General features: G+C 34.5%; 2 protein-coding genes and 1 pseudogene across 2 annotated transcripts; all 3 read right to left on the bottom strand.

Moving 5' to 3' along the window:
* Window positions 1–654: 654 nt before the first annotated feature.
* Window positions 655–1,895, bottom strand: LOC124388809 (annotated as a pseudogene).
* Window positions 1,896–5,506: 3,611 nt separating this feature from the next.
* On the bottom strand, window positions 5,507–7,152 carry LOC124388808 (interferon a3-like). The gene is made up of 5 exons (XM_046853838.1): window positions 7,002–7,152; window positions 6,466–6,537; window positions 6,220–6,366; window positions 5,933–6,010; window positions 5,507–5,810 (listed from the first exon to the last, which is right to left on the bottom strand). Exons 1-5 carry the CDS (start codon window positions 7,131–7,133, stop codon window positions 5,676–5,678), a joined length of 564 nt encoding a protein of 187 aa, XP_046709794.1. The 5' UTR covers window positions 7,134–7,152; the 3' UTR covers window positions 5,507–5,675.
* A 6,606-nt stretch (window positions 7,153–13,758) lies between these two features.
* cd79b (CD79b molecule, immunoglobulin-associated beta) lies at window positions 13,759–17,368 on the bottom strand. The gene is made up of 5 exons (XM_046854133.1): window positions 17,144–17,368; window positions 16,410–16,724; window positions 16,168–16,286; window positions 14,709–14,762; window positions 13,759–14,315 (listed from the first exon to the last, which is right to left on the bottom strand). Exons 1-5 carry the CDS (start codon window positions 17,217–17,219, stop codon window positions 14,208–14,210), a joined length of 672 nt encoding a protein of 223 aa, XP_046710089.1. The 5' UTR covers window positions 17,220–17,368; the 3' UTR covers window positions 13,759–14,207.
* Between the last annotated feature and the right edge of the window lie 258 nt (window positions 17,369–17,626).

The raw sequence follows: 17,626 nt of genomic DNA, 5'->3' as shown, positions 1-17,626 counted from the left end.
GTGCTACCATAGATAGTGCTACTGTCACATGATTGGCTGAATGGATAATTGAATAAAAGAGTCATGCAAGTGTTCCTATTATCATGACTAGTGAGTGTACAGTATATCCTTTTAATCAATATCATTATATTTACAAATGGTCCTAAATGGCCAGTGGTGTCATGGAAATTTTTTTACTCCCAATTTATCATTATAAAATGCAGCATTTACTGATACATGAATAAAATGTAACAGGGATTTTGGTGTTTTATATGAGTTTTTATTGTCAATAGCAGGGGAAGTGTCACAACATTGTATCACTTTTTTTTTACACAATTTCATGTGCAGGAATATAAATAAATCTATAAATAAATACACAAATATATTAAAAGCAACAGTCACAAGTAAATAAATATCTAAATCATAATCACAGATTTATAATTTAACAGACTATAAAAATATCCTTAAATGAATAAATAAATAAATAAAACAATTGAATAAATAACAAGAGTAAACATCATGTAACAGTTGAAATTGTGATCTAAAACACACATTTAATTCACTACTATGATTTTGAACAAAAGCAACACTAAATGATTCAACAATTGATCTCCTTTGAGTGCATTTAAATTCAAAGTGATCGACAAGTGCAGGAAAATCCAATTCAAGCAAAATCTAAGCAGTTTCTGATTTTGAGTCTTTCAAAACAGCCAGCAGCTTTTCTCTACGGTCATCACTGGACAACTGTAACTGATTGCTGAGTCCCAGAGACAGCGGGAAAAAGTCGAATATTCCAAAGAGTTGAAGCAGCTCTTTTCTGATCGTCTCCCAGGCCTCATTCTTCTCCTGCTGTAAAATTAAAATCCCAATATTTTAGCATGTCTGCCATATCAAGGATCAACACAACATGAAACATCTTTCTGCTTCTGTCAGCATGTGTGTGAAGAAGGGATGTGGAGATGATTGCTGACCTTGTTGTTCTTGCTGAGATCTCGTAGTCGTTTGAAGTATAAGGGCAATCTTTTGCTCTTTTTCATCCTGTGCTCGAGCTGTTAAAAAATCCAGGGTTTTAGAAAAAATACATCAGATTCAAAAGCATCGTGTATCACACAGATTCAGTTTTAGGAGGAAAAAAAAATATTGAATTGATTTGAACTGAATTTTGATTCTATGTGTGTATTATGAGCTACAAGCCAAACCATTTATTTCACACCCGATGGATAGATTTTAATTAATCACTGAGAAAAGCAGCACTCACACATGAGCGTAGTCCGTTAGCCTGCAGATCCAGCATATGTAAGAAAGTGTCCAGTTTGTCCTCGTTCCAGGAGACAGACTCGGACTCTTCCAATAAACGAGACTTCGTCCAGAGTCTGAACTATGAACCAGATCTGTTTCTCTGGCTGATGAAAAAAAGGAGGGAGATGAAGATGAAGGAAAAGTACATACAGTATTACAGGAGCAGAACAACAATTTCTGTGTGTGAACAGCGTCATTAATACCTGAGAATAGCTGTGGTTCAAGAACCATTGATGCCAGTTATCCGGGATGGAGCTAACGCTATTTTCCTCTCCCTGTAGAAACAAAACCACAAAAGAGTCCAATGTTACTCCACATTTTACACAAATACCGTGCATTGATGTAGCAGCCAACAAAATATCCACCTGATAGATAGATAGATAGATAGATAGATAGATAGATAGATAGATGATAGATAGATAGATAGATAGATAGATAGATAGATAGATAGATAGATAGATCTCACCATTTCTCTGAGCAGTGTTAAACTGGTTTCGTGGTGCTGCTGGAATTTAAGACTGATCCATCGGCAGTTTAATCCTGAGCTCAAACTGCACAGACTCAAGATGAGCCAAAGCTGCACCAAACCTAGAGACATTGTATTTCCCGTTTACACACTTTACTTTCCTGTACTGTGAAGTGTTCTACACTTTACTCTCTCCATCTTGTGCTCTGTTAAAACTCTGATTTATAGAGAACAAGTGGAAAGTGACAATGCACACAATGGAAAGGGAATCTGATGAAGCAAATTTTTGGCTCGTCACTTTCTGGTTAATAAAAACAAATACCACTGTAACTATGCAGTACTGCATACCTGAGGGTGTGTGTGTGTGTGTGTGTGTGTGTGTGTGTGATGTATATAGTTATGTAAATATTTGAATTTATAATTTCAGTTTTTTTCTTTACTAATGAAGTTCATTGTCTAAAATATAACTATTGTTCATTTGTTTATTTATTTATTTGCGTGTTATTTTCTAAACGCAAATTGCTGATGATGAAATTGTGGGCGTGTCCAAGTCGGAGTACGTCATAAGGAATGCACCCTTCCTTACTAAGCAGTGTTTGAAAGCAGTGTGATGCCTTGTTCTGCGTCCTACTTTTCCATACTATTTAGTACAGTAGGATGCAGTCACCTTTTTTACCTGTGTGTGTGATTCCCCCCGGAGCTCGGAGGAAAATGAAAAGTTGTGCTGAAACAGAAACAGAAAGCTGGTGTGAAACCCCACAGAAATCATGATGATGATGATGATGATGATGATGATGGACACTAAAGTGGTTTGCAGTTTATTAGTGAAGGTAAACGCTGAAACCGGAAGCAAGTCGGCAAGGTGAAGTTCTCATTAGATCATGAACCCGCTTTTGGAGTTCTGTTTGACATGGAATCAAATCTTTCCAGCTCTTTTCTAGATTTATTACCTTTTCTAGAATCAATTATTTTTGTGTTGTATTTGATGTATGGTTTGGATCATTGTCCTGCTGGAAGATCCAGACATTTGAAACTTTCTGCTAGAGACTCTCAGGTGTTCATTTCATATCTGTTAATCATTAATAGAGTCCTGTATCATTAAAGAGCCTCCACCATATTGAATTATCAACATTTAGACCATTTTTTAAATTTGTCAAATAAATAAATAAATAAAATGTCCACTTTATTATTAATTAATGTTTGTCAAATGGTCTGAGTGATATTCTTATTTCAGAATATTATGATTAAAATCCTTTACATGAAGCATATTAAACAAGGTTTTCCTGATGCATCTGTTTCTACATGTTTCAAATGCGATGTGAAATTCTCATGTGCATATTTCAGTTTTGGAATGTGATTAAACCCCAAATTTATAGTTTCTGAACACGTACAGTTTTCTCAGTTATAAGCAAAATAAAATCCACAGTTCTGTCTTTGGGTGGAAGTGGTGAAGCAAATTTCACCAGAAATGCACTGAATGTCAGGAAACAATTTTCTCACAGGAAAAGCTGCTCAACACGAATATTGTCATTATCAAACCTTTAAAGGATGTTGTTTTGATGTATATTGAATTATCATACTTTTCCTAATTATAAAAAGAGCCAGAGGAAAGAAAATGTTTTCTCGCATATTAATGAAAGTTACACAGTTTTAATAAACAAGTGAAACACTGACGACAGTGTTATTAAAAAAATAATAATAATAATAATTGTGACAGTGTTTGTAATTATCTTAAATGTTAAAGGATAAATGACATAAAGCACTGAACACTGTAAATACTAACATGCTACAGTCACATTTTTACCTAAATAATTATATTCTGGAAGGTAGTTGACTCAGATGAACAGGACAATTCAGGGACCAATGGGTTTGTGCTTTGTGCTACCATAGATAGTGCTACTGTCACATGATTGGCTGAATGGATAATTGAATAAAAGTGTAGGCATGCAAGTGTTCCTATTATCATGACTGGTGAGTGTACAGCAGGGGTCACCAACGTGGTGCCCGCGGGCACCAGGTCGCCCGCAACGACCACATGAGTTGCCCGCGAGCCTTTAATAAAAATAGCTGTTTCCTACCTTGTTAAATCATTGTTGATAATTATTGTGAGAAATCAATAACATGATCAGTGTCTTCACATAGATCAGGGGTGTCAAACTCAGTGTCAAATCCGGCCCGACGTACAATTATATACGGCCCGCAAGATGATTTTATAAAGATCTATTATTATTGTTATTAATGTCCCGGCGATATCAAGCGCTGATAAACACAAACTACAGCTCCCATAATGCAGCGTTTCAGCTGCCTTACCGAACGCTAGACTACCTGAGAACATTCCAGCGTCAATCAAGTCGAGCTTCTGTTGATGTATTTAACCCGATTGTACAGTTATTGTGAAGCCCCTCACAATGGCCAAGAGAAAAGTTGATTCTGAAAACCGATGGGATTCTGAGTAGATGTTTACTGACACTGGCGGTAAACACGTGTGTCTTATTTGTGGAGCGAATGTGGCTGTAATTAAGGAACTGAATTTAAGACGGAACTACGAGACAAAACATCAGGATCAGCTGAAAAACCTGAATGCAGAGCAGAAGATACAGAAAGGAGAAGAGTTAAAGAACAATCCGACATTTCAGCAGACGTTTTTCACCAGAGCAAAATCACAAAGTGAAGCTGGTGTGAAAACAGAGGAGAAATCAGAGTCTCATCAGCCGGTTATTTACTGAGGGAGAGTTTCTGAAGAGCTGCATGATGAAGCTGTGAGACGTCTGGTGTTTAACAGGAGATATTTTTATGAAGAGCAAAATATTTTAAGTTATTTAAAGTTTAAGATTCTTTTTTATAAAATAGCATAAGAGAAAAGAAATCTGATTGTTTTGATTTGTTGTTAATTTAACGTTTACCTAAAAGCACAATTTGTATTGATTTGTTCATGTTTTTTTGCAGCATGTTCATAATTCTAACTTGTATAATTTTGACAAAAGATATTTTTATGGAGAGCTAGTTATTTAGGGATTAAGTTGATTTATTCTGGAATAATATTCCTGTCTGTTTTTATTCATATTTATGTTCAAAAACATTGTTTTAGTGTGTTCAATAAATGTTTATCCTGTTCGGCCCGCGACCTAAAGTGTGCTTTGGGTTTTGGCCCCATGTGCAGTTGAGTTTGACCCCCTGATCTAGATAAATATCATTAATTATTAATAATAACATATAATTAAATTTAAATTGAGCATTTTTTATTTCAGAATTGTGTATCAAACTGGTAGCCCCTCACATTACTCGGTACCCAAGACGTAGCTCTCGATGTGAAAAAGGTTGGTGACCCCTGGTGTACAGTATATCCTTTTAATCAATATCATTATATTCACAAATGGTCCTAAATGGCCAGTGGTGTCATAGAAATTTTTGTACTCCCAATTTATCATTATAAAATGCAGCATTTACTGATACATGAATAAAATGTAACAGGGATTTTGGTGTTTCAATTGAGTTTTTATTGTCAACAGCAGGGGAAGTGTCACAACATTGTATCACTTTTCTTTAAATACATTTTCAAAATTGCATTTTTGTATATCAGATGCAGGAATATAAATAAATCTATAAATAAATACAAAAATATATTAAAAGCAACAGTCAAAAGTAAATAAAAAACTAAAGCATAATCACAGATTTATAACTTAAAAGACTCTAAAAATATCCTTAAATAAATAAATAAAACAATTGAATAAATAACAAGAGTAAACATCATGTAACAGTTGAAATTGTGATCTAAAACACACATTTAATTCACTACTATGATTTTGAACAAAAGCAACACTAAATGATTCAACAATTGAACTCCTTTGAGTGCATTTTGATCCAAAGTGATCGACAAGTGCAGGAAAATCCAATTCAAGCAAAAACAGCCAGCAGCTTTTCTCTACGGTCATCACTGGACAACTGTAACTGATTGCTGCTTGTGGTTTGCAACACGAGTCCCAGAGACAGCGGGGAAAAAGTCGAATATTCCAAAGAGTTGAAGCAGCTCTTTTCTGATCGTCTCCCAGGCCTCATTCTTCTCCTGCTGTAAAATTAAAATCCCAATATTTTAGCATGTCTGCCATATCAAGGATCAACACAACATGAAACATCTTTCTGATTCTGTCAGCATGTGTGTGAAGAAGGGATGTGGAGATGATTGCTGACCTTGTTGTTCTTGCTGAGATCTCGTAGTCGTTTGAAGTATAAGGGCAATCTTTTGCTCTTTTTCATCCTGTGCTCGAGCTGTTAAAAAATCCAGGGTTTTAGAAAAAATACATCAGAGTCAAAAGCATCGTGTATCACACAGATTCAGTTTTAGGAGGAAAAAAAATAATTTAACTGATTTGAACTGAATTTTGATTCTATGTGTTTATTATGAACTACAAGCCAAACGATTTATTTCATACTCGATGGATAGATTTTAATTAATCACTGAGAAAAACAGCACTCACACATGAGCGTAGTCCGTTAGCCTGCAGATCCAGCATATGTAAGAAAGTGTCCAGTTTGTCCTCGTTCCAGGAGACAGACTCGGACTCTTCCAATAAACGAGAGACTTCGTCCAGAGTCTGAACTATGAACCAGATCTGTTTTTCTGGCTGATGAAAAAAAGGAGGGAGATGAAGATGAAGGAAAAGTACATACAGTATTACAGGAGCAGAACAACAATTTCTGTGTGTGAACAGCGTCATTAATACCTGAGAATAGCTGTGGTTCAAGAACCAGTGATGCCAGTTATCCGGGATGGAGCTAACGCTATTTTCCTCTCCCTGTAGAAACAAAACCACAAAAGAGTCTAATGTTACTCCACATTTTACACAAATACCGTGCATTGATGTAGCAGCCAACAAAATATCCACCTGATAGATAGATAGATAGATATATAGATAGATAGATAGATAGATAGATAGATAGATAGATAGATAGATAGATAGATAGATAGACAGACAGACAGACAGACAGACAGACAGACAGACAGATAGACAGACCGACAGACAGATGTCTAGATAGATAGATAGATGTCTAGATAGATAGATAGATAGATAGATAGATAGATAGATAGATAGATAGATAGACAGACAGACAGACAGACAGACAGACAGACAGATGTCTAGATAGATGTCTAGATAGATAGATAGATGTCTAGATGTCTAGATGTCTAGATAGATAGATAGATAGATAGATAGATAGATAGATAGATAGATAGATAGATAGATAGATAGATAGATCTCACCATTTCTCTGAGCAGTGTTAAACTGGTTTCGTGGTGCTGCTGGAATTTAAGACTGATCCATCGGCAGTTTAATCCTGAGCTCAAACTGCACAGACTCAAGATGAGCCAAAGCTGCACCAAACCTAGAGACATTGTATTTCCCGTTTACACACTTTACTTTCCTGTACTGTGAAGTGTTCTACACTTTACTCTCTCCATCTTGTGCTCTGTTAAAACTCTGATTTATAGAGAACAAGTGGAAAGTGACAATGCACACAATGGAAAGGGAATCTGATGAAGCAAATTTTTGGCTCGTCACTTTCTGGTTAATAAAAACAAATACCACTGTAACTATGCAGTACTGCATACCTGAGGGTGTGTGTGTGTGTGTGTGTGTGTGTGTGTGATGTATATAGTTTTGTAAATATGAGAATTTATAATTTCAGGTTTTTTCTTTACTAATGAATTTTATTGTCTAAAATATAACTAGTGTTCATTTGTTTATTTATTTATTTGCGTGTTATTTTCTAAACGCAAATTGCTGATGATGAAATTGTGGGCGTGTCCAAGTCGGAGTACGTCATAAGGAATGCACCCTTCCTTACTAAGCAGTGTTTGAAAGCAGTGTGATGCCTTGTTCTGCGTCCTACTTTTCCATACTATTTAGTACAGTAGGATGCAGTCACCTTTTACCTGTGTGTGATTCCCCGGAGCTCGGAGGAAAATGAAAAGTTGTGCTGAAACAGAAACAGAAAGCTGGTGTGAAACCCCACAGAAATCATGATGATGATGATGATGATGATGATGATGGACACTAAAGTGGTTTGCAGTTTATTAGTGAAGGTAAACGCTGAAACCGGAAGCAAGTCGGCAAGGTGAAGTTCTCATTAGATCATGAACCCGCTTTTGGAGTTCTGTTTGACATGGAATCAAATCTTTCCAGCTCTTTTCTAGATTTATTACCTTTTCTAGAATCAATTATTTTTGTGTTGTATTTGATGTATGGTTTGGATCATTGTCCTGCTGGAAGATCCAGACATTAGAAACTTTTTGCTAGAGACTCTCAGGTGTTCATTTCATATCTGTTAATCATTAATAGAGTCCTGTATCATTAAAGAGCCTCCACCATATTGAATTATCAACATTTAGATCATTTTGCATGATGCAATGTGTCTTAATAAAATGTCCATGTCCTCTAACAGAAAAACGGTCAATAATTTTTAATAGCCACCACCATATTTAATTATTTACGAGATTTTTTAAAATATGGTAAAAAGAAATATAGTCTATGTGATATTTTTTTTATGTGATATGATTAAAAACCTTTACATTAAGCACATTAAATTAACCAAGAATTTCCTAATGCATCTGTTTCCACAGGTTTCAGATGCCATGTGAAATTCTCATATGCATATTTCATTTTCGAAAGGTTTAGAATGTGGTTAATCCTTTTATTTATACAGTTTCTGAACAGATGTACAGTTTTTTAGGTATAAGCATGAAAGCCACTGGCGAAGCAAATTTCACAAGAAATGCACTGGATGTGAAACAGCAATTTTCTCATGGGAAAGCTGATCAATCCAAATATTTTCATAGTAATGAAAGTAACATGCTTCTAATAAACAAGTGAAACACTGATGACAAAGTTTCATTTCAAAATCTTTTTTTTTTAATTTTGTAAATTTTGTGCCAGTGCGTAATTTTCTTAAATAAGATAAGATAAGATAAGATAAGATAAGATAAGATAAACCTTTATTCGTCCCACAGTGGGGAAATTTCTATGTTACAGCAGCAAGACAAAGAAATACAAATAGATGCAAATATATATAAAAAAGAAGAATATAAAATCCTTGTGGTCCTTCACCTGTTTTTTTTTTTTTTTATGGAAAATTACCTTCTTGAAGAAGTTTTTATTTTGACTTATATAAATGATCTTTTGGGTCCATAATGATTACACCTGATAAAATGTGATGGCTATATCTCATTATTTAATGCTCTAATTAAACTTTTTCTGGTAATTATTAAAGTATTTCTTTTTAAATAAATTCTTATTGAAGAAATGTTTAGTTTAGTGGCAAATCAATGAACGTTACACATTTTTCATAAACAAGTAAAACACTCATGACAGTGTTATTTCAAAATCTTTGCTTTTGTCAAATTGTGGCAGTGTTTGTTATTATCTTGGTTTTTTTTTAAGGATAACTGACAAAGCACTAGACACTGTAAATACTAATATGCTACAGATTTTCTAATACTAATATGCTACACATTTTACCCCACCACTTATATCATAGAAGTTAGCTGACTCAGATGAACTGACCACTGCAGAGACCATGGGATCTTGACCTTAATTAAAGTAATGATGGATCCTTTCTGAGTGTTTCTTACCATAATATGGATTTGTACAGTAGGGTTAGTAGCACTGACAAAACCATAGACTCTGTGCTCACTCTTTCCTCTGCACAAGACAGCTGATGCTCTAAAGCACTTTACGAAAACAATAAATGTCACAAATGAACTCTTAACACACCTGTGAACTGAAATTCCAGATGACTACCTTGTGAAACTCATGAAAGAATACAATGAGTTTGCCAAGCTGGAATTAAAAATAGATAGAGCTACAAATGGACAATCGGAAATATAAAACATATTCTGGGTTATTTAACAAATTTTGTTTACTACATAATTCCATATGTGTTCCTTTATCATTTGGATGTCTCCAATATTATTGTACAATGCATTATTATTGCATAAATATATAAAAAAAATTATATATACCACTCAAGATCAGGAGAGAATATTCTTTTAATATTCTATTTCTATTTACATGTACATTCTCCAGTATTGGACAGTTGTAAAAAAGCATGTCACTACACGTCGTACTCTGTATGAAAGTGTATGTGACACATACAATTTGATTTGTTCATTTGTATTATCAATATAGTAATATATAAATATTTAAATTATATATTGTTCGGTGGCATATGTTAAATATATAAATGCCCCTGGATTATTAGGACCTTCTCAGTCAGGTGAAATCAGGTGTAAGGGCCATTAAACCAGGAGATGATGTAACATTGAATTTTTTCATTTGTTGAATTTTGTGGACCGAATTCCAGTTTTTTGTGATAGAAAATGAAAATCAATTACGAATCCTTGATTGCTTGTGCGCAAGCTTCACCGACTTCACTGGTAAACTGCAAACCACTTTGGTGTCCATCATCATCTTCATGATCATCAACAGAGAAATTTCCCCACTGTGGGACGAATAAAGGAATATCTTTTTTAATGTTTGGTGGGTTCACATTCGGTGGGTAAGCTTGTGTTCTTTCTGTTTCTGTTTCAGGGCAACTCTTTGGTAGGAGTTTTCTCCAAGCTCCAATCTCACACAAAGGTAAAAAGGTAACTGGATCCTACTGTACTAAAAAAGAATAGAGAAGTAGGACCGAGAACAATGCTTCACACTGCTTTCAAATACTGCTTAAATGGAAGGGTGCGGTTTTTATGACGTAGATTCGATCTGGTCATGCCTACAGTTTCTTCATCAGCAGTTTGCATTTAGAAAATGAATAGAGATAAATTAATTAATTAATTAATTAAAAATAGCAATATTTAAACAGTAAACTACTTTTTTTCTTCTTTTGGCTTCTCCCAGTAGGGGTCGCCACATACCCTCCATACCCTCCTGTCCTCTTTCTGCCTCTTTCACTCCAACTACCTGCATGTCTTCCCTCACCACATCCATAAACCTCCTCCTTGATCTTCCTCATTTTCTCCTTCCTGGTGGCTCCATCCTCAGCATTCTCCTACCGATATACCCCATGTCCCTCCTCTGCACATGCCCAAACATCTCAATCTCGCCTCCCTCACCTCGTCTCCAAAATGTCCTACATGCGATGTCCCTCCGTCGTCACTCCCAACGAAAAATCTCAACATCTTCAGCTCCGCTACCTCCAGCTCCACCTCCTGTCTTTTACTCAATGCCACTGTCTCTAATCCATACAACATCGCAGGTCTCACCACAGTCCTATAAACTTTCCCTTTCACTCTCACAGATACTCTTCTATCACAAATCACTCCTGCTATCACTCTTCTCCACCCACTCCACCCTGCCTGCACTCTTTTCTTCACTTCTCTAACACACTCTCCATTACTTTGCACTGTTGACCCTAAACTCCTCCACCTTCTCCACCTCTTCTCCCTGCAACCGCACCACTCCACTGCCCTCCTCTCATTCACACATGTACTCTGTCTTACTCCTACTGACTTTCATTCCCCTTCTCTCCAGCGCGTACCTCCACCCCTCCAGGCTCTTCTCAACCTTTTCTCTCAGCCTGGCTTTCACTACTCTTTCCCATAACTTCATGGTGTGACTGATTTCCCCTGTTGTTACTGCAGGTCTGCACATCTCCCTTATTCTTAAAGATCGGTACCAGCACACTCCTTCTCCATTCCTCAGGCATCCTCTCACCTTCCAGAATCTTGTTGAACAACCTGGTTAAAAATAGTAAACTACATTAAGGAATAAATAAAACGTTCTTTCGGCTTCTCCCATTAGGGGTCGCCACAGCAGATCATCCGCATGTTTTTACACTAGATGCCCGTCCCCATTTATCCGGGCTTGAGACCGGCACTAAGAGTGCACTGGCTTGTGCAACCCTAATGGCTGGGGTTGGTTCCCTGACCAGGGATCGAACCCGGGCCGCAGCGGTGAGAGTGCCGCATCCTAACCACTAGACCACCAGGGAACCTACATATAGGAATAAATAAACAATGAAATTCTTAGTTCTTAAATTAAATTCTACAATTCCTGGGCTTTTCACACACAGTGGTCTCTAGAGTAACTAAATGCAAATGTAAGAGTGGGTTATGATTACTGACCAGATCAAATATACATATATTGATTTTAATTAAAAATGAGCAGACACATAGTCTATCTAGTCATAGTATGATATTGATCGATTTTGATATTCTAGGAACAATTTAATCCAAATTATAAACACATATTGACAAAAAGTATTTGTTACTTTTGTTGGCATACTTAAATAAATAAAGGACTTAAAAGCTCAATCTCATGATTAGTATCCCAGAGCTTTAACCAGTGAACCACCACTATCCTAAGTTTTTATTTTTTTGGTTCTAGTTTATTTAACGACGCAGACGTGAAAAGCATTATACATACTGTGTATAAATATATATGTGACAGATTAAAATAAACTTTGAATTTAATAAATAAATAAATACAATTGTTCACCTATTTTATTAAACTGTGTAAGTTCCATAAATAAACATGGATAACTTTTGAATGTTATTAAGAACAGTGGAAATTTTCAAAACACATCAAAACCACATGCTTTTCATTGTGGTTAAACAGCTTTCTGATTTACATTGCATTTCGTGTGAAATCTGGTTTAACAGATTCACCCATAGAGAGCTGTGGTTTTGATGCTCTACCTGGAAAATCTTTTTAGAAACTGTACAATTGTACCCACATCAATAATTATTAATAAAAAATAAGTATGCTTATAGGAATTTTACATGATGATTGAAAATGTACATACATTAAAAAAATGCTTAATGTACTTAATATAAAAACATTTTAATTAAAAAATTATGATCTGAAAATATGACAATATATGAAAAATGTTGTATCAGTAATAACAAGGGAAGATATTAATAAAGGGAAGACAAATATATAATTTTGCATTACATTACATTATATTATTTTGCATTACACACACGCATATATATATATATATATATATATATATATATATATATATATATATATATATATATATATATATGAAGCATATTCTTGATATTCTACGATAATATTCTACATGGGCAGTATTTTCTTATAAGAAAGGTATGCATGTTAATAATAATAATAATAATAATAATAATAATAATAATAATAATAATAATGCCTCAAGTCATTTACATGTTTTGATGCTTTGCTCTTACTCTAACCAGCTGAGGTATAACTCCTAACATAAATCATATTAATGCACATTTTTCTTTTTTAGAAACAGTTTTGAAATATACTGTATGTCATTTAGTAGCATTGAGCAAAAACAAAAAACCCAAGTAGTTCAGCAGACTTGACCACTGGATGGCACTCCGCTGACTGTCAATCTTTTAGTGCCCTGAAAAGCTGAACACAGGACGGAGAAGTGGAACTGAATACTGGAGTGGCTCTCATGTATGAAAAAGTTTGCATATATAAGAAAGATACAGGAAAGACATTTGCAGAGGCTGCTTTTGCACAGACCATTAACTGCATCACAGCTAGAAAAGTAAAGTATTATTTTTTAGCAAGTAAAATAGTTAAAGTTATTTATTAATTTATATTTTTAATCACATTTGTTTTGACTTTAGACTGTTATCATTAATATTTTATTTATTTATCACTTTTTCTAATTTTGTCATATTATAAAATATCACATTTACATAAGTGTTCCTATCACTTAGCTCAGGTATATATAGGTATCTACAAAGGTTAAAAAAATTCCTGCTGCACTAAAGATTCATGAATACCTATATATTTAAAAGTATTTCTTAGCAACTTCGGATGTATAATCGTTCACTCCCTCACAGTTACATTGTTGCTATACAACTGCATGCATTTTGCATATAATAATACACTGTACATTAACATTGTATTGCCATGAGCGGAGATGGAAGTAAGCATTTTTAAAACATGTAAATAGCTGTTGCTGTGGAAAATCTCCTGACCATCTTGGTCACATGTTTAGAAATAGATATGACATGAAAGTACACACAGCCACATGTCTTTATTCTGGTGAAACAACTCTCATATCTCAGGTCCTTTCCATTTCCATTAAAATGACAAAAAAGTTGAAAAAAAGAATTTCAGTTTTCATATACACAGCACCATCAAATGAAAAATTAGGAAATTAAAAGAAGCATGTCTTACTGTTTAATTCAAGAAAAGAATACAAAGGTAAGGAAGTACAAGGCTGATTATATTATATACACTGTTATTTAGAGAAGGTGGAAAAGAAATATTAAGCATAGTACAGGTTTGTGAACAAAAAAAAAATACTTTGTGTATATATATATATATATATATATATATATATATATATATATATATATATATATATATATATTGCATACAGTATATATTGCTGTAATGTAATACTTATATTTTGATCCTCACAAAATGTTTTTCCAATAGAATCATGTATGTGATTCTCTGCATCACTCCTGTTCTGGGCACTCAATCTCCCAGGATGCCTCGGTATCAGGGTTTTGAGAAAATGCAGTTAGGTCTTCATAGAGGTCTCCGCAATGCTCGATCTCCAAACCCTGCGAGATGTTGAGAAAGAAGGCAAGACCGAGAGAGAGGCAAAAAAAAGACCGAGATGGAAAAAAGTGAAGACAGAAATTGACAATGAAAAACGAATCATGGTAATGAACAAAAATACAAATTTTGAATAAGCATCAATGGAGTGACAGTGGAAGAGAATTGAAGAGGTGGGCATGAATAAGAATAGCAGCCTATATTCTGTATTCCCCTTTTTAGTACTTAACACTTCCTTTTCCTGTAAGACACGCTACAGTGACTCCAGAACGTCGAACTAACTTTATAAACTCTCAATGGCGAGCTGGCATTTATAAAAGTGTAATGCTATTTTCACCCATCTCAGTGCACATCTAACTGCGTCTAACTAATTCTAACATAGGGATTAAAGACAGCACCTCATATGTGTGATCATGTTCAGGCTCTTCATATATGGCCTCCTCTTTTTGCTCCTGAGAAAAAGAAAAAGATATAGAAAGAGAAGATAGATGAAAAAGAGAAAGAAAAAGGGCACATGTAAAGTATATATACATTCAGACCTTACATGCAGTATACATGTATATATCAGAGATGGGAAGTAACAAAGTACAAATACTTTGTTAATGTACTTATGTAGATTTTTCTGGTATCCGTACTTTACTTCACTATTTATTTTTTGGACAAATGTTTACTTTTACACAAATTTGTACTTTTCACACAAATATCTGTACTTTCTACTTCTTACATTTTTAAACCAGGCTTGTAACTTTTTTTCTATCTGGTGATACGATCGATATTTCTTCTTTTCATTCCGCCGTCGTTTTCAGCTCATCGACCTATTTCTTTTCATTGTGTGGCTTTTTCAATCTATCACTGGTGTATCATTTCCTGGCTATCACGCACCACAGATGTAGGCTAACCTGCAAAGCTAACAACGAGCAAGGCAACAAAAGTATAGCTAACATAGATGAGACAGAATGAGTCAGCGATGTAAACATGACTGAGAACAGAGACATTTCTGATCACCTGATCACCTGGTCCGCATTCTATATGGTGGATGTTAAGCCCGAATACATTCATTAGTTCACAAAATTTGAAATACCTTTATATTAATATATGAATCAGATGTGAGGTCAATTACCAGTGTGACACGAAAACAGGTAGTAATAATGGCTACTTTTTACTTACGTACATGTCAGAGCCCAAACTTCTTTACTTTAACTTGAGTGAATAAGTGTAGCCAGTTCTTCAACTTTTACCAGAGTCTTTTAAAACAGGTGTACTTTTAAAACTTTTATATATATATATATATATATATATATATATATATATATATATATATCTCCTTTTGATGGGTCCTTTTTCAAGGGTAATTGTACATGTACTGTACTGAAAACTCAACAAAAATTGTGAATTACTTGTCATAAATAGTTTTATTTACTATTTTAAATGAATAATACATTAATAAAATAGTTTTTCAAAAATGTTTATGTAATTTATATATATATATATATATATATATATATATATATATATATATATATATATATATATATATATATATATATATGTTTATATAAAAGCACACCCATTCATATTTTTAAAGACTCTGGTAAAAGTCTATATAAAAGGTTATAAAGTTATAATGTATAAATATTTATATTTGATGCCCATGTCTGTTTCTTATGACAGACAAATGAATATGTCACAATAATAATCCAGACGAACAAAGAAAATATGCTGAATTATATTACATATATTCAATGATCAATAATTTAACAAACATTGCATCTTTATATCTTGTTCCATTTACACAAATAGTGGAGATTATGTCCACAAGAAGAGTTTTGTGTGCGTATGCTTTAGTGTGGCCCTTACCAGTCTGTAATACCAGACTCTGGGAAGGATTATACACAATACGAGGAGAAAACCCTGGAGGATAATAATGATGTCTTTCCTGTAGTTCCTCCATTCAATCACTTCCGGTTTGTTTCCTCCTGATGGAGACGATAATAAAACAGTGTAAAAAGAAAATTGTCTTAGAAAATAATCTTTAACAAAAAAAACCTGATATTATATATATATTGTATTTTTGGTTTATCATGACAGTACACACTTACTGATCACTTGGAGCTCTGATCCCGGCCCCCATTGGTCGTTTATCTTGCAGTAGTAAATGCCGCTGTCTTTTACTTCAACCATATTAAAGACTAATTGCCACTGCATTTTGCCTGTATTCTCTTTAACTCTGGGATCCTGAAATGTATTATTGAGGCCACTGTACAGTTTGTCCTCTTCATATTTTTTGATCTTATACCACTTTACTGTTGACTTCTCAAGGGTGAGATCCGACGCAGAGCAGGTAAATCCCACCTTCTTTCCTACTTTGACGCCATAAAACCTGGGGTTCTGTTGAACTTTATAATCAGCCGTGACTGGATTTGAGACAGAGGGAGAAACAAAGGTGTATCATCATCTTAACGAGGTTCAATGTATGCATTTGGAGGACGTCAATGGAATTCATTTCACGTGGAATTACACAGAACGCACGTTCTTTTAATCCACACCAATATTCCTGAAATGGTGAAAGATACACAGCCATGTTTTGAAGCATTTTTCTGACTTCCTCTTTTGTGCACAGATGGAGAGGAAGTAGAAGAGAGAAAACAACACATCCAATATATGCAAAACACGTTTTGTCTTTCTACAACTCTTTATAATAAAGTAAAGACAAATACTGCACCAAACCGAAATGCATCCAAAATGACTTTACATTTTAAAAGATTTACTTGATGCTTTTAAAAAACACATAGTAAAAACTAATCTTTTCATAGACATTTAGTTGCAGTCTTACCCGAGAGGTTCACCCACAGCAGCAGAAAATAACCCAAGAGTACGCAGTTCATGATCTCATCCAGTCCACCTGTCATCCAGAAAACTCAGACATGCACAGCTGGGTGTATGAGATAAATTTCATACAGAAGAGAATGTGTTTTTGTGTGTGTTTGTGAGATGAAGAAAGAAAGACAGAAAAAGATACATGCACAGTACAGACCTCCTTGTACTATAAAGGGGTGGATATCAGTAAGCAGTCATCGTTAGATTCAGACAACTGAGCATGATGCAAATGGAACCATTCAGCCGTAAGGTCTTAGTCATAATCTGGAAAAAAAAATATAACACTGGCAGTGGTCAAGGGAAATTAAATGTCATATTATAGACCTAGAAAAAAAGCCTTTTCTTCAGGACAGACAATAGTTGTATAGAAAATATTTTTAATGCAGTATACTGGAGATATACTTTAAAAATCTTTCTGTTTGTTCATTGAGTTCTTTGC

This window comes from Silurus meridionalis, chromosome 7 (assembly GCF_014805685.1).
Source record: "Silurus meridionalis isolate SWU-2019-XX chromosome 7, ASM1480568v1, whole genome shotgun sequence".
NCBI lineage: Eukaryota > Metazoa > Chordata > Actinopteri > Siluriformes > Siluridae > Silurus > Silurus meridionalis.
Note: the sequence above shows the minus strand (reverse complement) of the source record. Positions and strands in the feature narration are given on the sequence as shown.